Source organism: Chelonus insularis, unplaced genomic scaffold (assembly GCF_013357705.1).
Source record: "Chelonus insularis isolate UGA/USDA-ARS -01 unplaced genomic scaffold, ASM1335770v1 contig_408_pilon, whole genome shotgun sequence".
NCBI classification, from domain to species: domain Eukaryota; kingdom Metazoa; phylum Arthropoda; class Insecta; order Hymenoptera; family Braconidae; genus Chelonus; species Chelonus insularis.
Window position 1 is genome coordinate 472887 of NW_023276565.1, and position 22916 is coordinate 495802.

At 30.9% G+C, this 22916-nt stretch overlaps 1 protein-coding gene across 1 annotated transcript; it reads right to left on the reverse strand.

The window, feature by feature from the left end:
- Positions 1-6535: 6535 nt before the first annotated feature.
- LOC118069395 (dynein heavy chain 7, axonemal-like) lies at positions 6536-22854 on the reverse strand. The gene is made up of 26 exons (XM_035087472.1): positions 22700-22854; positions 22092-22618; positions 21383-21989; positions 20899-21279; positions 20362-20798; positions 20171-20286; positions 18505-20085; positions 18315-18446; positions 17183-18238; positions 16949-17122; positions 16636-16808; positions 15464-16174; positions 14366-14660; positions 13141-14219; positions 12358-12741; positions 12044-12270; positions 11599-11969; positions 10951-11131; positions 10573-10871; positions 10187-10351; positions 9284-9524; positions 8848-9137; positions 8318-8555; positions 7961-8112; positions 7581-7862; positions 6536-6742 (listed from the first exon to the last, which is right to left on the reverse strand). The coding sequence occupies exons 1-26, from the start codon at positions 22837-22839 to the stop codon at positions 6536-6538; spliced, it is 10446 nt and encodes a 3481-aa protein (XP_034943363.1). The 5' UTR covers positions 22840-22854.
- Positions 22855-22916: the final 62 nt, after the last annotated feature.

A 22916-nucleotide genomic window follows, 5' to 3' on the forward strand; every position in this document is an offset into this window, starting at 1 on the left:
AATCTTTATCTTAAATTATTATTAATTTTTTATCAAGAAGTGGTTGTGATGCTGTCGATTTTTTAAATTCGTTATTTTGTCATTTTTTTTCTTTTCAAGACATTTTAAGGCATATTAGAAGGTTTAAAAATAGATGTACGTACGTACAATAGTACGTGCGTAAAATTATACGTACGTATCTCAGGTTTTTTTTCGATATCTCGAGAACCATTGAAGATATCGACTCCAGACAAAATTTATTCGAAAGATAATACAATGAAGAAGATCTTAAAAAAGTTTAAACAAATTCAGTCCAGCCATTTTTTTTTTATAACAAAAAGATTGTGAATAATTTGAGTAAAAAAGACACTTGAAGAGATTCTACTTATTGAGTGATTAATATTGTTGAAGACTTAGATCAATATTAATATAAAATGGTTGTTCATGTCTTTACATGATTTTAAACAATGATATATTGTTTATAATAATTTTAATTTGTTATAAACAATCAATAATGGTTTTAATTTATTGGATTATCATTGCTGTGATTATATTGGATGAATATTAATGAAATATTGTTATAAATAACTTGATGTGATGAAAAAATTGTTTATTGTTTATAACAATAGCAAATCGTTAGAAAGAAAAAATTGATTTTTTAATTTATAATGAGAATTAAAAGTGATAAAATTTTATTGATAGTTTATATCTCAATGTAACATTATTTATTTAGTTTCACATTCAACCATCGTTTTCGTCATCTTGCTCTTTAACTCACCCTCGGTCTATCTCTTGAGCGACCATTAAACTCAAGGAAATGCTCGGTCTCTTTTCGCGCGACGTCAACTCGAGATGGAAAATTTCCTTTTTCTCTCATCATTTTTATTTTAGTTTTTATTTCTTCTTCCTTCTAGTATTTTCTTTCCTCTTTTCATCTTTTCCATAACATTCCGACTTTTTCATTCGTATTCTCTTTCTAATAATCTACCTCGCGTGCGGATGTACAAGAGTCACCCTCGCACACGTCACTTTCCGTCCCCTTAATTCTCCCATCCTTGTGCTCTCTTTCTCTTTCATCCCTTACGTCCTTTTCGGTGACTCGTTCCCTCTTTGTACACATTCAGAATTGTATAGACGTTCAGGAATTCGCAAATTACGTTTGCACTTGACGTAACGGGTAAATTTACCCCCCCCCTCCACTCCCACCCCACACACACACCATCTCTCTCTCTCTCTCTCTATTTGATTTTTAAAATTCTGCTATTTCAAAATACTCTTTAATAATGACACAACATTTAATTATGTCAGTAATTGTTTTGTAAAAATATTTAATTATTTTTATCTATCAACAAATCAAAATTCATATTTGGAATAATTATTTTTGAGTAATTATAAAGTTTATTTGCAAATTGTTTAATTTTTTTAATCCCACAAAATGTAGGAGAAAATTCTTTAAATAATAAAAAGTTTTAATTATATCGTTAGTTATCGCTAAAACAGTAGATGAGGAAAATTTTTATTTAGATTTAATTAATTATGAAGGTTATTTCAACTTTATAATTATTATATTTGGAATTATTTGTTGATTTATATCTATAATAAAAGTATATTTAACTTAACAATAGGAAATTTTTATAATAGGGTCGATTTTTAAAGCATATAAAATAGTTTAAATATACATGTACGTACGTACGAACAATTGTACGTACGTATGTCGGGTTTTTTTTCGATATCTTGAAAACTACTGAAGATATCGACTCCAGACTAATTTTATTCGAAAGATAATGCAATAACGAAGATCTAGGAGGAGTTTAAACAAATTAGGTTTAGCCATTTTTTTTATATAACAAATAAACTGTAAAATGGATGAAGTAACAAACAATTGGGAATCAATTTTACTTATCATATGAAAAAAAATAATAGAAAATTTATTTAATATTGATGAAATATTGTTGTTAATGATCTTACATAACTTATAATAATTTAATATTATTTATAACAATTTTAATTTGTTGTAAACATTTTTTTTACTGATAGATTCGATTAATATCGATAAAATATTGATGTTAAAGACTTCATATGTCATATAACAATTTCATATTGTTTATAAAAAATTTTAATTTGTTGTAAATAATTTAAATAAATAATAATAATATAGGAAAATTACGAATTTTAATAAAGAAATATAAAATACAGATAGATAAGATTTTAATGGTTAATAAAAATGAGAAGTGGTCACAAAGTGAATCCAAACCCATGCTTTAGGATAATTAAATATTAGTATTTTGTACTCAGTAAGATGGTTGTTAATAAAGTAAAAGTAGTAATTTTAGATAGAAACAAAGTAAGTACTTTTGACCGGTACAGTAAGTAGTGCATGGGGAGCTGTGACAGAGATAGATAAGACCACACTCCCTCGAGTCATTTTTTCTCATCGAAGTAAATGTGTATACGCGTAGAAATAAAAGAGAAACGAAGGAAGGATCTATCCCTAAAGACCAGAAACCGCCCTTGAACACCTTTGAGCAAGAGAGAAGTTGGCCAGTTCCATTTAACTTAGGTAGTGCGCTTTTCGCTGCGCAGGCGTTAAATTACCCAAGAAAAATCCAATTTTTATTTTCTCAACCCTGTAATATTATTTTCTTTCCATTCCCAACTTCTATTTCTCTAGATACTCGGTGTAAAAGAATGCACTATCAGAAAAGCAAAAAAAAAAAAAAGAAAAATGAATTTTCCGTCATTTTTCAATTTGGGGGAATTTTCGTTTGCAAGATAAGGAAGTAAACGGAGATTTCCTGGATGATGGTGGAGGGGTTTTGTGTTAAGGGGGTTGATATCCAGGAATGGTTGTAGGAGAGGGCACAGTGGCCCCGCGACCGTCAGACCAACAACACGTCGCATGCGAGAAAGAGCTGGTGTGAGTGGTTGTGGCAGAAATGGTGGGAGAAATGGCAGAGCTTTCACGTGAGATGTGTCGGTTGACTAGGGGGGAGCTTTGGGGGATGATAGAGGAGTAGGGCCAGGCGGGTGACGGAGAGGGCGCAGTGGCCCCGCGACCATCAAACCAACAACACCAAGGACATCCCGTTCTCGTTGCTAGCGCATGATCCGTCGACGAATTTTCCGTCGCAAGCATCATCGTCCTCGGCGCAGTCCGAACACTCTAACGGTCGTCGTTTCATTTCCGAAGCATTGCCGCGCGATTCGGGAGACTGACTATTATATTTTTTCACTCAACTGTGCGAGCGATATCTCGTGCCACTACTACAAATAACCGGCAGGTACTAAATACTCTTTTAATCATTACAATTTGTGTTTTTATACCGCGAGGATTTTCATTCATCCAATCACATTCTAAAAGTGCTTTTATTTTATTTATTTATTTTTTTCTCTCTCTCTTTTTTCTTCAATTCAACTTTTGTGATTTTCAACAACAAGATTCATCTTCCAATAACTGTTCACTCTTTGAAGGTAATACATTTAAATTCCTTTCCTGTTTATTACTTGGTATTTTTAATTGTTACTCAAAGTGTCAGGATACTTGGGATTACATGCGCAAGTGTGATCCAACAATTGATTTTAATCTTAAAAAAGAAGAAGAAATTCTGTAGAGATTAAGTAAGACAAGAAAATAATAGCAAGAATGATAAAAATAAATCTCTGATAATCTAGGACACAAGTCCTTGACTTGATTTTCTACTTTTTATTAAGTTTGCATTAAGTCAATCTGTTGTTTTATCAGTAGTGCAGGATCGCCATGACTACCAAGTATGAATAAAACTGTCCATGAACTTTTACCAATTGTTTAAATCATTACTCCAATCATTTTTCGTACTTCTTTCTGTAAGAAAATAAAATTTTACATCACTCAAAATAGCTTTGATAAATAATTCATTTATTAATAACAATCAATAATAACTTACGATTATTTATTTGTTGCAGATCTCTAAAGTTATTTGATAATCATCATCAGATTGGATCGGATCTTATGAATGGAAGTATTTAAAGATCGATGGGGTGGGTGTGTGACATGGAGGTCATCATCCGTGATGTCCACGTGTTTTCATCGCGTCACGAACATGCATTGAGTCTTTTAAATCACTAATGGAGGTAACTGAGAGTCGACTTCGGTCATTAAGTTCATTTTTATACTTCCTAATCCTTTTTGAAATTTTTCTCCACCAAACTTTCATCCAATCCTACTTATTTTCATCCAAGAATTATCAATTCACCATCCAAAAATCACCTCAAATTAATCAATACCAAAAAAGAATACCAGTCTATTGATTTTTTGTTTTTAAAACCTTTGAAATATTTTAAAAAACCTCCTAAAATTGTACTTCAATGCTGCAACTAATTTTGAATGTTCCAATGAATAATTGATTTTAGTCCAAAAAATAGCACCAATCGAATTAGAATCGATTGCATTAGATATTAAATATCCCACGGTAAAGGTTGCAAGGGGGTTCAGAATGTGATGTTCAAGGGATGAAAGGAGGGAGAGAAAAAAGGGCACTACTCGATTATGCGAATGTCCATGGACAATAGCATCTGGGTGGTTGTCAGCTGCTCCCTAGGGATTGGAAGTATTCTTCGAGGGGTGAAAAATAGGATAGTCGAACCCAGCGAGAAATAAGTAATAAGTTACCATATCGTGAAAGGAGAGAGAATTTCATCTCCCCTAACATGACGTTTGGTTTTGGACATACATTGGTCCTTTCTCTCTCTCTAGATCCCTTTTGCATCTTGTTCCCTACTCTTCCCCTCTCCTCATCCTTTGGAAATCATTACGTTTAAAAACCTACCCCCAGTGGACATCAGACAACAGTCTGCTTGTTATTGCCGTGACTTCAAGTTCAATGACATCAAGACAGTAAGAGATACATTTCTGATCTGTGATTTACTGTGATGTGTGATTTAATATTTGAAAATAAATATTGTGTTTAAGTGATGAAAAATCATTCATAACGTTCCAGGCAAATCATCAAGAATTAATTGAACAAATAGTTTATAATTGATTGTTACTGTTGAGAAGATATCTCAATGATGGGTCTATGCTCCTTGCGTTCACAGCGGGCTTCCATGTACCAAGTTTTAACAATTCATAAGGCACGCGGTGAATGCTAAGAGCGGACTATAATCACCATGACGACATGCTAAACGTTCATCCTAATAACTGTAGGATTTAATGTAATCAATATTTTTTGCATGAAATTTGCACTTACGCATGCGTTTATTTCAATAAATTATTCATAGGTTTATTTAATTGTTATTTAGTCTATTAAGGTAACTGAGTTAATATCTCTAGATGTAGATAACATACTTAAATAGACCTCAAAATTGGCGCCAATCAAATTGGGAGAATCCCGGGTATATTTGAGGTTGTATCGACCGAGCTTCACGAGGCCACGAAGAAGTGAGATTCGAAGGGGGTTGAAAGCCTCGAACATTGGAAAGTTTAAGGGTAGACGATCGTTGCTCGGCAACCCCTCCACACACATATATATGGACCATTCCGCGACTCCACCTTCAAGATACTCCATATATATAACAACACTTGTACATTATTCAAAGCCACGGCGCTCAGTTTCAGTTTTTTTTTTTCCTTACATTTTAAACATTCTGTTAAAATTGCCATCAAATGGAGACATTGGCCAATTAGTAAGCTCTTTTGTTCAACAATTAATATCAATCATCTAGAATTTCAATCAAGCACTTGACTCAATTCATATATTTGAAAATTTTAATAACTGAAACAGACCATGGTACTGGCTTTGATCTAAATGTCATCAATAGTTCAATAGACTTATGCCAAAATTAAATTTTTAATTAAAGTGATGATTGATTTTCTAATAGTGAATAAAGTTTGATGCATTGCAATTGAACAAGATACAGAGAAAGGTATAAATTTTTGATGAAGAAATTTGATTTAAAATTGAAACTGACCCGATTAGAGATGATAAAAAAAGGCATGAATAATTGATGTATTGAAAAGTGAAAGTCTGTAACGAAATAGGTCAAATGATGACTAGTGTGTTGGCAATGATAAACAATAGGTAATATTGACACGTATAGGAATGTATATTTCAATGAAGAAACGAGAGTTGAAGTAGAGGAAAATGATAGAGATGCTAGTGGGCGTGGGGAAAAGCCCGAGATACGGACTAGGAGAGAGATCAATACGACGTCGCTAGGCAACGAGCCTCCGGCGATCTCGGTCCGAGTAGACAGGGTGCCGCCACCAGGCTGAACTTCATCCCCTTTGCATCTCTTTCCCTCTCGCTTATTCCTCCCCTTGTGTCCCGGATGTCGAGCGATGATTCCACCTCTATCTCATATATATATAAATATATATATATATCTTTCGCCTGTACCCTCTATCAAGTCCTCATCTGGACGCTTATTCGATCTACCGACATCTGCGTCAGCTGCAGCATCACCATGATCCATCATCGAGATACAACTGTCTATAATTTTCCCAACATTTAAAACCCTCAGTCATCATTTAACTTAATACTTACCTCATATTGACGTCATTTAACTCGACGATTAAAGCTCACTCAGACAGCTGGCAAAGCATCGCTACACCTTGAAGAATCCAATGACGTTCTGGTTTGTCTGTTGGTAGAGTCATCGTAATTACAAAATTTGTTGAATGTCCAGTTGTTGATAATATTCCTCGACGTTCACTTGTTTTATAAACTGGACATGAGTATACTGATTTCTTGATCAAGGCTTTGCGTTTAGTTGGCATCAACCAGAGCTGCAAAAGAAATTTAATAGCATGATAATTTTGATAGACAATCATTTGAACAGTTGATGATTGAATACTTGAATAATAAATGATCATAAGTGTTTGAAAATTAATTAAAGACAGGATAGGGTACATAATAATGTGATAGAAACAATTAAATTGAAAAAATATAAATAAAAACTCGATGATGTTAATTAAAATTTAATACAATTATATAAATGTTGAAATTTTTGTCAATACTTTGGAGTACATACATTGAAATGCATAGAAATTCGAGGATTTAACAAAATAAACAATAGGAAACTGTGATTATTTTCAAATAACTTTTTTGTTATTGAGGATAATTGAATTTTTGTTAAACAAACGAATTTCAAAGAGTAAACTTTTTAATTATAAACTTCGTTTTTACTAAAATATATGTATGGAAACAAAATAATTGTTTTTTGTTTTTTTTCTGGTGAAATTGGTTGTTATTTCTCAAAATAATTTCTTTTTCAAGCGATTCACTTTTTTGATATTCAAAAAGAATCAACGACTCCAATATATTTTTAATTCATCAATATTTATATTGAATATTGTATTTACCATACTGCATCAATAATTTATAAAAACTTTTTTATATTTAACAAAATCGTTTTTTTTTTCATTAGAAAATAATATGGCTTTTATTTAATTTTTATTAGAATCAATGATAGATGAAAATAGTTATGAATCTAAACTCATGGAAGAATGATATTTAGATACAAATGATATACTATTTATCTATATATTATTTTTATTGCCAAATTATTTCGATTTGAGTTCTTGTTTAATCCCATAACTCATTAAATTAATATCAATTACTTACATGTGGGACAATATCGTAAAGCACTTTAGGATAAGATTCATCAAGCTTCATCGTTATCATATTGAACCTTGCACCATCTAGATATAGGCCATAAACATAAACTCCATCAGCAGGTGGAAGTGAAAATTTATCTCCTTTTAATGGAATAAAATCGTATATCAACAAATCAATTGGAATGGAATATTTTCTAGCATAATTTTGTCGTGCTCCCGTGAGAAATGCTTGAGTGAAAAAAAATCCCGAGATCCAGAATGATGTTGGTGGGCCATTTAAATACCATTTCTGCATAAAAACATAATCTTTCCATTAAAACCCATCATCTCGACACTTGAAAGCTGCTTTAACATATTCCCGATGGTTTTTTAAAAATATTTTAATACCTTGAAAAACTTTAATCGCTGTAAAAAATCTTGAATATAACTCCCAAGTGGTTTTAATGATGGATACGAGCATTTCTTCCAGAGGGTGGGAATTTTTCCAGTAATTATAGAAGAAAAAATTTCCTCCAACTCAGAATTCATCACGGTCAAACCTGAAAATAGATTACTTTTATTTATAAATCAGTTAATCATAACAAAGTGATGTTGAAAATTTTTTTTCTAAATAAATAAAATAATGAATTGTGCTAATCTGTTTTACAATAATTGAAGCCATCAAGCAATGTTGTGATTGCTGATATCAAGTCATTTTCAACTTGTTCAACCCAACATACATCTACATAAAAATAATAAAATTACCTTTAATTGCTTTCTGAGTAGTTTGCAGACTATTTCGTATTGTCTCAAGTAGTTTATTGAATCTTTCCATTTCTTGAACAAGAACCGTGTTCATACTTTGTTCGTAAGTTGTAGGATATTTCTTTATGGCTTCATTCAAGTTGAAATCCTTTGGCAACTTCAATAAAATGTCAGTTGCAACGTTGAAAACTATTTTCTCAGAACTCTCGCCATCTCCTTCAGATTCTTGAGAAGTATCCTGTCAATTTTATTAAGAAAAACTCTTTCAATTAATTTATTATTAATTACTGCATACTTTACCTTGTTCCAGTAATCTTTAGGAAGCTTTTAACATAAAAAAGTTACTATAATTAATTTTTTTTCAGAGGTTTTACTATAAATATTCCTTCTTTAAACTTACCTCCAGCTCCTAGGAGCACGAAAAACATAAAAAAATACTTATGAATAAGAAAGTATGATAAAATATGACAGATAATTTTTTACTTGGGAACTGCAATGTGGACTATGCTCAGATATTTCATCAACATTACCTGAGTTATTAGGATAGATGACAACATTAACTCTGTTTCTTGCTGATTCTTGATAATATCAGCATTGTCATTCATTCCAAACACATAGGGTTTTGTATACATTGGTAAATTCCTCACGTATTCTAGATACTCATCATGATCTGATGCTCTTGGAACGTAATATTGACCAGACGAGTCGAATAAATAGTTTGGATCTTCTACGACCTCTTTGCAATAAAATCCTTCAAGAATAGTATTTAATGTCCGACGATCCCATTCGTCTGTAACTCGTCCTCCATAATTACATTCTCCTACAAATAATTTATTAAATGATCTTCTTTTATCAAAATAAAATTTATTAATTCAATATTTCTTTCCTTTTTTTCAAGTATTTCATTTTTAATGTCATCATAGAAACTATTGAATTTCGTTTTAATAAATTATCATTTTTATCAACCTGTAAGGTACTTTAGTGCTTCATATTGCACGTCCTCGTATTGATCCAAGAAGATCTTGAGTTGAAGTGCACTAACTCGCAGGTCCGTCTCATTGAATTCGTATGGATTATTCCAACCAATTGGGCCGAATTTTCTTCTTTCTTGTACAATTGCATGAAAGAAACATAGAGAAAATAACATTCTCTTCAGTACATCTTTTTGTCTTGAACTATTGAAAAATTCTAAGTCACTAATTGGATCCTGGAATTGAATAAAAACCTTATTAAATTGTATTTAAAGAGAAATTGTAACTTGAGAAGTGACATAAAAGATGATCCTTTCAATATAAAAACTAATGAGAAGCTTTTATCCATTTTTTTTTTTTTTAAATATATTTTACTCGATGGCAAATCAAAATAACTTGATAATATTCTATAAAATATATTATTAATATTTCAACTTGAATAATATTTTTTATCTTTTAATTTAAAGTCGACATTGTGTAGTTAAAATAATTCTTTATTGATACACAATGCTTTAATTTATATGTATATTGAAAATTTTTTATTCTTCTTGATTGTTTTAATTTAAACGATGATGGAATTCACCAACGAACAAGAATAGCTTTTTATTGATTTTTTTCGAAAGCAGAGTGTGCGGTAATTATTTACGCCGACAAGTCGTATTAATTATAAAATTCCTTGTTAATTAACTGCACAGTAAATTTTTTTTAGTTATCATCAATGACTAATTTAAAAAAACATGATTATTAATCATTGAAATATAACTATTGTTTTATAAAAATGAATATGAATAAATAAATAATATTAATTATATTTAAATGAAATAATTCAGTGTAAGTACATTAGTATTTTATTAAAAGCAATCTATTTGATGATTTAGAGGATTGTTTTATAACAAACCTGATTAAAGGATCGCAAAATATTTGATCGTAAGCCCTTAGGTGGTTCGTTAGTTATCTTAATTCCATTTTGAAGAACGCTTATAGGAAAATGTTCTGAAGGGTAACTCGTAAGCCACAATCGGAAATCTGGATGAACATTTTGAGGGGTAAAGTCTTCACAAATCTGTAATCAATCAAATAATATTGAAACTAATTGTTAGACAAAATAGTAAATATGTCAGATCAATAGTAAATAATTCTACTTTTGGCATCATTTAGTTTTATTTATATTTTTTTTATCATAGAAAGCAACTAGTATTTACTCTACAAATGTTCAGAAGTAGAATTATCTGGTTTTGCTCTGACATTGAACGTTTAAAGGTAGTAAAAATGTTTATGAGATACTTTTTCAAGGACCGGCATCCAGCTTTTGGCAAGATGACAATTCTGCAACACAACCCATGTTCCATTCTTAACTCCTTCATCAATCAAACTGGTAGCCAAAGTACCTTGACCTTGCCCCAGTGATAGAGAAAAGAGTCTGGAGGCTCCGAACCCTTGATCGTCAGCGAACTTTAATAAAAGAGCCGTAGGATCCGCCCCAGGTGTTAAAATAAATATCATAGGAATACAGCAAAAGGAATCAACAAAACATGATGAAAGGTTAAACGGGGGTGGTTCAATAAATTTTTTCCCTAATTTGTCTGAAAAATGAATATTAAAATAATATTTATTCTTTCAATAATCAAACATTAATTTGAAAATAATATTTTCTTATATTACCTTCTATCAAAATCCGAACTGATGGAATTATTTGATCAGGTCTTAAGCATCGTAAGATCAACATTTTCTCGAAAAAATTCAATCTATTAAAAGGTTCAGGAAATTCTTCAAACTGTGGCTCCTTATGATCAAATATTAGCTTCCATTGATCAATATTTTTAATAAAACTCTTTTTAATTTTCTAAAAAAGAAAATATAAACTGTATTAAATGGAAAAGAAAATAAAAAGCGAGCATTTAATTTGTGACAATGATTAATTGAATCATAAAAATAATGACGCTTTATGAATTGAATTCAATTGTAAAACGAAATATTTATAAATATGTATTAATGTTTGAATACATTATAACTTCTCGAGCTTCTCTATCGCCCAACGATAGACTAATTCCATATTGAATGAGAATTTCAAGGTATGGTTTATTCTCAAAAGCGGAGAATACTGTAGTTACTTGTATAACATCATTCACTTCAATTTCTCACAGATTCTCCAGCCATAGAATTTTGAATAATCAAATCATAACATAAATATTCAAACATTAACAATAATATTTTGATACTGTTAAATAAAATTGTAATAAAACTGCTTCTTTTTAATTTGCAAAAATCTATAGAACATTGATAATAGAAGTAAATCTTTTTTTATCGTACAGTAAAGCCAGGAATGTCATTAAGCCTGCAAAGTTGATCCCAGGAGTTAGAAGACATCCATTCTGCAGGTTTTTTATCAGTATTCTTCAATCCAACTCCACCGGTGAGGAAAAACATCCACTGGATCATAGAAATTTCTCTGCTTTTGTTCATTAAATTAATTGTTAGCAGAAGAGAGAATAAAAGTTTATCTTTTTCAAACAGAGAACGACAGATGTTGACGTATAAAGAGTAAGTAAAAGCATTAGTAAGGTCTTTTAGACGTTGATTAATGTCTTCAACAATTGGAGTTTTATCTATTGTTGTTTTGAACAGATTAACAAACCATAATAAAGAATACTGATACATTGGATCAATATTTGATAATGAAACTAAAAAGGAATTTTAAACAATAAGTACAAGAATGATTTAATAATACTATCATTAAATTGAAGTAAATAAATACCTAATGTAAAAAATAAAGTTGTGCTATGGGAAGCTATTGGAGTGTATTTACTTCTAACAGCATCTATAGATTTTTCAGTAACTTCAGCGGTAGTTTGTTTTGCCTCTATTTCATTTGAAAGAGTTTTTGATGAACTTAAAACAGAAATTGCTGTTTGATCATCTAAAATATTGGCTTCTGAAGTTGATAAAATTTCAAGAATTTTATCTTCGATTTCTTTTAAAATTCTATAATAATAAATATAAATAAATATTCGATGAAATCAATTTGTGTAAAAAAGAATAATAATTAGAGGAATTGAATTAATAAAGTACTTTTTATTAGCTGCTCCTTGGAGTATCAATTGATTCTTTTCAGCTTCTAAATCAGGCCTTTCTTTAGCAACAACAATTCCTAATAATTGATCTTCCAAACCGTCGGGTGTAATCATGAAATTTACTAGGGTTACTTTTACTGTAACCTCTGGTAAATAATGAGGATTGCTTAACTTGGTAGTAATATAAAGTCTAAAATGATCATTGTATTCTATAATTGAATCACCAAGTTTGATACAAAGTCCACCCGAAGATTTAAACTTTTGTTTTAGTAATAAAGGTTCCAGAACGGCATCCAACGTTTCCCCAACATTCTCTAGTAAAACTGGTTGTCCAAATTGAATAGCATTTTCCAATACACGGATGTAATTGCTTTGATTTAGTCTGATGTGATGAATTAAAATGCATGAAAAAAACAAGAGAAAAAACATTAAAGAAAAAATATAATTAAATTTTTTATGAATATGAAACATGATTTAAAATTATTGTAATTATTTGTTTTTGGTGTAATAAAAATATTTTAAATTAAATATTCCAAAAATATTTTTTTTTTAGTACACTCGATATTTTTTATTTCATTGATCCGAGAGTTTTTAGGTCACTGATTACGAATCCATCATTTCAAAATTTTAAAATACAGTAAATCCAAGATGACATTAAGCTCATATTTGAAAAAAATGTCGATAAATGTTTTTATCAAATAAAGTTTAGATATTTATGCAATGAAATAAATTTTAAATCATTATTGCATATCATTTCAATAAGAAAGGTAGTTTTTTGTACCTGATGACATGAATTGCATTCTCTTTTTCCATATTTTTCAGCCATTTATTGGCCTGGCCTTGAGGATCAATCAAAAGTGGCCAGCGTTGGGATTTCGATACTATAATTCCATTGTCGATGGAGAATAGATCACTAGGAAGGCCAGAAATGGTCCAGGATCGAATGAGAACTTGATCTCCAAGGACTTGACTAAGCTGAAAGTCTTTAGAGCAGAAAAGCTTCAATCCTCTAGCGAGCTTTAACCAATTGTCAACTTGAACTTGCCGATATTGCATTGGGAAGACCCCTAGATAAGCTACTATTCCGGAAGATATCAAGATGTCTCCAGTGAGTTGGAAATATATTTCACCGAGAGCTTGTGCTTCCTCACTCCATCGTACTTGTTCTCCACCTAACCCTCCTATTAATTCTTCAGCACGTTGAAGTTTTACTTTACACTCTTCGACTTCGTCCATCATTACCTGATACTCAGCCTTCCTTCTGTTTAATAAATCGGTTAATCTTTCCAATTTACTCTGAACTTCTTTTAATTGGTTTCGTTTTATTTCTAAAGCTGCCATTGATGCATCATATTCCTCTTCAGCTTTAGCCAATGCATTTTTTTTCGGTTCAACTATTTTTGCCACTTTATCATACTCAGAAAGAGCAATTACCCACTTACATAAGCCTTCACAGGCTGTGGAAGCATTTCTAATTTTATCCGGATCAAAATCGGGATTTGTCAAGATATTTTTTCGAATTTTTGTCATTATTTTATCAGAAATATTATCTTTGTCAAATAGTAATAAAGATTCAAGAAATTTTATATCACTGAGAACACGAAGAGATGGTTTCCAGTAATCATCAATCATTCTTCCACCTTCTCCTTGAACTCGGTCTGGTTTCACATCTTTCAAGATACAAATTGCCTCCATAACTAACTTCACCCCTGCCGGTGGACTCTTCATCGTTTTTACTATTTGAATATCTTGAGAAGTTAAAGTATTTAATGCAGAGTTTGCCATATTTAAAATTGGAAGTACTGATTCTAAATCTGTATTACATTCTTGACGAATTCCTTCAGCTGTTGATGCTACAAGCTGCAAAAATTTATTTTTGTATATTACTTATTAATATTATTAAAAAATATTACATTCTATAGATAAAATTCAAGCTGGTATTTATTTTAATAAAATACCACTTCAGTATCTTATATATCATGATAACAGAATTCAAAGTATTTTACCATAGCTGCTTCTTCATCAGCTTTGACAACTTGCTCAATAGCAGAAACTTCTTCACTCTCCTTCTCCACACTTTCTACCATCTTTTCAACATCTTTAGCCGCTTCAATTAATTTCGGTTGAAGAGCTACCAAAGTTCTTTGCATTTTCTCCACTTGTTTATGAGTGGAATCGAGTTTGTTCAACCCTATTTCATATCTGCGTTTTCCCTCAAGCACTTGTGACCTTTTTTGAGTCAAAAGATATTTGAAAGTGTTGATCAACTCTAAATATGAAGTTGGAGTGACATAATTATACCTAAAAAAAAAAATGATTTTCATTCAAATTATTCAAAATCTATAATGATTATTTTAATGGGAAAGTAATTAAATGAATTACTCATTTCAAATAATTTAAATAATAAAAGTTTCCCTTTTTCAAATTTATTTTTCCATCATTATAAAAACATTTATCTTTATGATAGAATAATTTAAATGTCATGTTAAAGTATTTATTCAGATCCGCATGATATGACATGAACATTAGGAGTATAAAATATTATGTACGACCATATGAGAAAATAATAAAAATATTATAGCAAATCATCAATCTACTATTATTCATTTTTTAATACACCTATACCCCAAAATTTCTATTATGGGTATCAACACGTAATAAAAACCACCTGTATTTTATGATTATTAAATACTATTATTATAAAAATAAAGATGAATCATTCACCAATAATTCATTTCATTCTTTAAATCCCTTTTCATAAAAATAGATGCTATTACAGGATCATACGTTACTTTATATACCTTCAACATGAATTTTGTACGGTTACTATCGAAATAAAACATATTCTCGTCATATATTACATGATAAAAGATATCGAAGCAGAATAATATTTTATTCAATTTGAACTTATATATATTTTTTTTTAACGATAAAACTAATAAAGATTAATCAAAAAGTTTTATTTAAAATTTTTTTTTAGATTGTTAATAGAATAACGAACTTGTCTGATGTGTTTTTATGATTACTTTATAAAAACATAACTTTATGAAAAAAAAAAAGGGAATTAAAGTTTTAAAATAGACTTCAAAGGTCTCTACAAATACCTTCTAGATCTCAAGAAAAATTCATTCGATAATTCCTCGGTTGACGTATGAAAGTATTGACACATTTTGATGCAAGAGTTTAATTCCTCTCCAAGGAGTTCAACGTCTCCAAGATACTTGGTGGCAACAGCTAAGAGCGCATCTTTAGGCCAGGGTTGAAACCAATCAATGGTGCAGCAATTAACTAACGCAGGGAATTCCCTGATGCGGTTTCTAAAGTTATCTCCCATAGGCGACATTGCCATGACAATGTGTAGTTGTTCTCTGACTACTTGGACAAAAAAGTTGAACAATGCAACAGGACTACCATCAGTCTGCATTGATTTTTCTCTTTGTCTATCAAGTATTCTCATTTTCTCGCATATCTCAACTTTTTCATCAGTTTTAAATAAATTCGGAACCTCTCCAGAGTTCATTAGGTTGCTGATGTCTTCAAGAAAAGACTCTTGTTTTATTTGAACATCAGAAAAAAGAAACGTTGTATGTAAATCAGATGCAGCTGTTTTTCTCACAATATTCTTGAGATCTTCATGCCATTCATTAACTCCGTATTGTTGAGTAATTTGAACTTGAAAAAGTTCATAATCAGAAATATGAGAAGCTAACCGAGTCAATGATTGCCTCCCTGAACCTCCGATACCCACTAGGAGGGCGTGGCTTCGGGGTTGCATTAAAATCCGACTGATTTTTGATAAATGCTCCAATGCAAACCTGGAAAATATATTTATTATTTTACATTTGGTCATCAATTACAAGTAATTAAATAGGTTTTATTTGAATATCATGTTTATCGTGCTGTATTATTCACGGTAAGTTTGTTTAATGTATTTCGCTTGCACATAACATTTATCATTTAATATTCTCAATATCACATTTAATATTGGTTTCTGCAGACTCTTTGTAAATTAACAATAGAATTTTTATTTCAATATTTATTCGAATAATCAACAATGTGTCTAACATAATTAATTGCTTTATATTATTACTACTCTTACCTAGAAATGTTTTCTTAGTAATAAGTTGACGACGTCGGAACAAAAACAAATAATTCTACTTAATAAATTAAACTTGTGAGTATTTATATTGTTTTAATGTAAATAAAATAAATATTTTCTATTTATAAACTAACTAAATAAAATGTATTAAAGAAATATCTTCTTACAATTTCATACCTGAAGAGAACAAGATTCATTGGAGTCTTTGATATTGAGTTGAACTCATTCAAATATTCTACGACGATTTGGGTGAGATGATCTAGATTTATCACTTCAGTGTAAAACCTTTTATCAATAAGAGGATTTTGGAAATCACAGTAGATTAGATTTCTCAAGTGCCTTTCAGTTAACTAAATATTAATGAGTTTTATATATAAGGTGAGAATTAAATTAGCATTAAGAAATGTAAAATTAATTACATAAATATAAATCTCATGAACTTAACTGCAATATAAAATATTATGTAGATTAAAATAAATATTTTATATACCTTCTCTTCTGAAGATGTTTTCAAGTCGTTCAACAATTCATCCATATTTTCTACCATTCGATTCAACAGTGTTCCTCTAATTTGTTCTATCAACCAATCAGTATCATGTACATCAATTAAACGATCTCCAAAAACTCTTAAAACTTCATGAACCCATAGCCTCTTCATAGAACCCTAATAAAATTAATTTCAAGTGACTAGTGAATTTTGAATTCCAATTAAACGATTACTTACCACACTTTTAATTGATTCAGGTCGTGACAATAAAACTCCTTGAATAACTTTGGAAAAATCACGAAGATTAAACAAATAATGTGATTTCTTAGGTATTGGTAGTAAGAATTTTACACTTTCTTTATAAATGTCTAAAGTAGCTAGAACAATTTGATTAATAACACCAAGAAACTGATTTCCAAACCCTCTAGACTCCAAATGCCAATTCATAATTTTAGAAAAAATCGTAATCATAGTATTGTCTTCGAATTCACAAAATCCAAGGGTGAAAAAATGTCTTTTAAATCTTGCTGTAACATCTTTACCACTTGAAGGTGAGTTCATTGCACAAATTAATTGCGTATCTATTAATTGAATTGGTATCAATTCTTTTCGATCATACCAAATTCCATGATCAAGCCATTGTCGAAGCAGTTCGATAGGCGGTTGAGCACCGAATTCTTCTTTTACCGGCATAGAAACATCGTCGACGAAAATAATCCAATGTTTTCCTGGCTGTGCTCCATAAACACCTTTTTTTCTCTTATCAAGTTTATTCATGATAATATCCTGGACTTGATTGGCGGTAGTTTGAGCGGAAAACGTTAGAAAAAGAGGTTTATAAATAATCGGATTTGATTTCTTGAGCAAATATTCTGTGACATAAACAGATTTTCCAGTTCCCGTGGGTCCCACAAGTAAAACTGATTTCTGATAATTCACTAAGAGTTTAAATAAATGGAAATATCTTACAGTTTCCGTTGTATTGACGATGATTTGATTAACGGAAATGTCTTTCGGAATCGGAGGTAAATTGGAAAGATCTTCTGACCAAGAAATCCATTTTCCTTTACCTTCTTTGATAAATTTATAGTCGAACACGAGTCCCAACGTTGGTAACAATGTCACGTATGCTTTCTGAGGATTTATAATGTCTGGAGGTAACTTAAACCTTTCTTTAACGGCTGTTGGCAGTTCGTGCGAAAGTAAAGCTCTAAAAAGGTCATTAAACCATGGACGGTATAACGAAGTAAGAGTTCCACCCATTGCCCAAATACTGGCGAAGAAGAAAGAACCCTAAATGATGTTATTAATTAATTTAATGATAGAACCACTGTTGAATTAATTTGTACTAATTTTTCAGATACTTTACTTCTACTTGAGCACGTATCTCCAGGTCTGAGATATTCTTTATTTTTGATTCATCTCTGAAATCATCCATGAAGTAATCCATGAGGTTCATTGTTGATGAAATTAAATTAGCATCAGACATGTAAATTATAACCTGGATCACAAAATTTATTATTTCATATAACTGTGAAATTAATTTCACTCATATTTACCTGTACTCCACATTGTCGTATCAAATGTAATAAAGCTGTACAGAATCTGAAGAATAAATTTTTTAAATGATTTTTCACATGTTCACTTAAACTTCCAGGTAAAGTCTTCATCCACGATTGAAGTAATGGCTTCCAGCCTAGTGCCTGGGGTTCCATATAAATCATTCCACATCTTGAAACTGTAGCTGGAGATGCTGCTTCAAGATCCATTGGTTCGAAAATTAAATTGGTAGTCGGAGCTAGCTGAATAATTTCTCCCGACATCAAACAGAGTTTTTTATTATCGTCCAACACTGTATTCAAATTTTCAATCCATATCGCATCAACAGGACCATCAAATATAAGCCATTTTCGATTTTGGTTGGGAGACGTCGCAAATTGTCGATACATTGTCGCTAAAATTCCATCGGTCCACTCGTGAGATACCGGGTCAAAGTTACCATACAATTGCCCCAAAGTGATGGCTTTTGGATTGATGACTTTTATTTCAACTTGATGCTCATTCAAACCTTTTTCTTCAAGAATCCCAAGAGCCCGAGCTAAAACTCTGTAAGCTGAAGTTTTACCAGCAAATGGCTGTCCAACGATCATAAGTCCATGTCTTACGATCATCATTTCGTAAATCTGTTGTACTTTTTCTAGAAATACTAAAGTACATTCCAAATTCAATGAATTACAAGCATTTTCAATGGCATCATTCAACTGAGAATAGTCTGAATTCGGTAGTTTGACATTTGGAAATAAATCTGAAATAATTCCTTGAAACAGAGGAATGTCATGAGTTAAAAATTTTGGTAAATTAACATCTTTGATGCTTCTTAATATTATCACATCTTCTGACTCATTAGGATATTTTAATTTTAAATTGCCTGCTGCTATTAGAACTGACTTCACGGCACGCATTCCATAATCATAATGACTTTGACTGCTTAATTGTTCAGAACATAGTTTGTAAGCTGTAACTATTTTAACTGCTAACGGTCGTCCATTGTAGAATCCAAATGAGTACAATGTATTTTCAGCAATCAAAGCATAATCTGGTACCATCATAGCAACAGATCGGAAAAGAGCTTTCAAGTTATCCGGTAATTCAGATCTTCCAGCATATCCTGGATTCATTGTTATAAAAACTGCACATGTAGGGTTTAAAGTAATTTCAGTTCCTTCAAATACTAGTGTATCTATTCCAGCATTAATTCCACGTTGAATTGTTAAAATTTGTTGGGCTACGACGGACAAAACTTCGAGGTCAATTCGGTTGAACTCATCAAAGCATGACCAAGCTCCACAAGATGCTAAACCTTTGAAGAATTTGCCTAAAGCAATGTAATCAAGACCTTCAGAACAATTGAAAACAATGCATTGTTTTGCTACGGCTTTCGCTAAATCTTTTGTTGTCTCTGTTTTTCCTGTTCCAGCTGGACCCTCCGGAGCACCTCCTAAATGAAGACTGAGGGCTCCAAATAGAGTTCGGTAGCATCGATCGGTCAATGGAGTTATTACGAGACGAGAAGAGTTTCCTAAGTATTCATAGCCGTATACTAGGTTTGAGTTTATCATGTAAATGAAAAGATTGTGATCCTGAAATATAAAAGAATAAAAATTGAAAAGTGATGAAAAGCACGCGATGTATTCTTAGTCATGAATAAAAAATAAATTCATTTACCTGCCAATAATATCTTAGTTGACTTAACCATTGAAAATCTACATTTTTAGTGACTTTATTTTTCCATAACTGCATTAAAACGTCTTTTCCATGAACATCTAAAGTTACCAGAGCTTCTGCAAATGAAATATTCAATAAATCAACACAATTTTTGAAAAAATTTAATATTTGGAAATAAATTAACAAAATACCTAAAGTAATACGGTTTTGTTTAGATAAGTGTCCTCTAATAATAAGAATGATATCATTTAATTCATTTTGGCACTGATCCAAGTATTTCTTCAAACCATCAACATGATTAAACATCGCTTTTTCGATCTGTTGCGTCCAGTACAATTGACTTACACAAAGAATTGCTTGTCCAGGCCATAATAAAACCCAAACAATTCTTTCTTTTTTTAAATAATCAGCGATGGCTAATTTTATCACTTGTCGTACGCTTTTCTTCATGTCTTCTTCAAGTTCTAACAACCATTTCTCCACTTGTCCTCGAGCAGCAGACGTTGCAATCACGTCGACTAAATCTACTATTTCTCCTTCTGTTGACTTTATCTTTTCAATCTTAAGTTCTTCGTCGAATAACAGAGATGCGATGCCTTCGAAATACTTCTTCAAGTGCGGTTGAACTCTTAAAATAAATATAAAAAAGATTAAGTAAATTTATTAATTGAATTTTTATCTTAAAAATTATCGGCAATGACATTATTTGAATTATTGTTATATTTTACCTGGTTGGATTTTTAGTTTCAGATAAAATTTCAAGAAGTTCATCATTAGATAGGAAAAAAAATCTAGGGAAAAATAATCTCTTCTTTTCTAAGTAATCATTGAGACCTTTCTGAACAGTATCAAGCATTCCCAAACTCTTTTTCAATCTTTCTAACATTTTATCAATTTCCACGACAGTCATAACTTTTGGATCGGCTGATACAGCTTTCATAATATCCCGCCAAGTTTTATCAACAGCACTAAATCGTTTCCCTTCTTCTGGAATTTGTAGCTGAATATCTGGTGATGTAAATATTGGCTCCAAATACATCCAAGCTCCTTGAACAGTTAACCATATATCCAAAATATCTTGTAGTAGATATAATTTACTCTCCCATTTTCTTGAAAAAAATTAAAACAACAAATTCACATCTATATTACCCTTTCATAATCTTATCAACACCATGTATTATAATTTTTTTTGTTTGTAAAAATAAAACTTACAATATTTCAGTTTCAAATGGTTTTATGTATACTGAATTTTTCATTGTTGTAGTTTTAGTGATATGATCATCAAGCATAAGTTGAATATCATCAACATTAGCAATGACAAAAGACCCAGTATCCTTATAAGGATTGACAGTAAAACTCATATCCTCCCAATCTTTCTGCATCTTAGTCAACCCCTTTTCCAAATTACTTTCCTTCATTGCTGCTTCCGCAATTCCTCCAAACTGATTGATATACTCTCCAAGTTCCATTTTCAAAACTTTGCTTAGAGTTAAATCTCCATCAACTTTAATGGGAATTCCAATTATTGCAGATACTTGATTCCAATGTCTAAGTTTCATGCCAGGATTACCCAAGGTCATGATTACAGGAATATCATTTTTAAAATCCTCTATCTTTTGTAAAATAATTGATGCTAAAAATTTGGTATCTGATTCAGTAAATGATTTCTCAAGCTTATACAAAGTACGATAAGTATTATTAACGTCTTCTTCAATTGTTTCAGGATCATAAGAACCTATAAATGACCCCATCCATTTTTCATACTTCACCAAGAAATCACATGTTGCATCAAAAAATTTTTTATAGGGCATCAATCGATCTTTAACAAAGAAATGAGTTTCAATGAAATAGATTGCTGTGTCATTAATGTTTCTAAGCACTTAAAGTTAAAAAAAAAAGTCCACATAAGTTAGATGTGCACCTGTGATAGTTTTTCTCATTGGATATTGAGTTCTTTCCCATCCAAAAGCTATCTCCTCTTCATTAAACTTTTCAATCTTCTCCATCGCATTAATTAATCTGTTCTCCAAGTTCTGAGCCTTCTTTTGATATCTGAAGACTTCATCAACATCACCCCAGTATTGAATTTCCTCAACTTGTTTTGAATACGAGTCCAATTCTTCTTGAAACTTCTGATAACGGATCTTCAGTACTTCTTGAAGTTCATGTGTTTTCATTTCTACTATATTACGATTTTCTTCCAGAATTTTTGGCATCTTATGATACCATTTGAACACTTCATCTACAACCCGTATTTCAGCATCATTTAAAATCCAAAAATCAGATAAAAAAATTATTTTTGCAATTATTTCGTTTAAATTATTTTCTAAAATTTTTAAAGATGTTTCTTCAGCTTTCTTAATAAAATCTACCAATTCCATCAATGCTGAAGTGTTTGTGGGTATACTCAAGGCTTTATCGGCAATCATTTTATATTCTCCTTCAGTTCTAATGTAAAATAAATAGTGGAATTTTATTCTGAAAGTTATTAAATTAAAAAAATTATCCAAAATTAAAAACATCACTTACGCATTTGCTTGACCCTGATACTCAGATCTAACTGCATCAATTAATAATTGTTTAAAATGATTAATAGATTCTACAATAGTATCAATAAAATTTGTTTGAGTAATTTCAAAAAATCCGGTAAAAATGTTTTTTTCAATCATTATTGGAATATTAGCAGCTAAATTATGATAATGGAGAATTTGAGTCTTGTGTTCTTCCAGTGTTGCTAAATCATCTG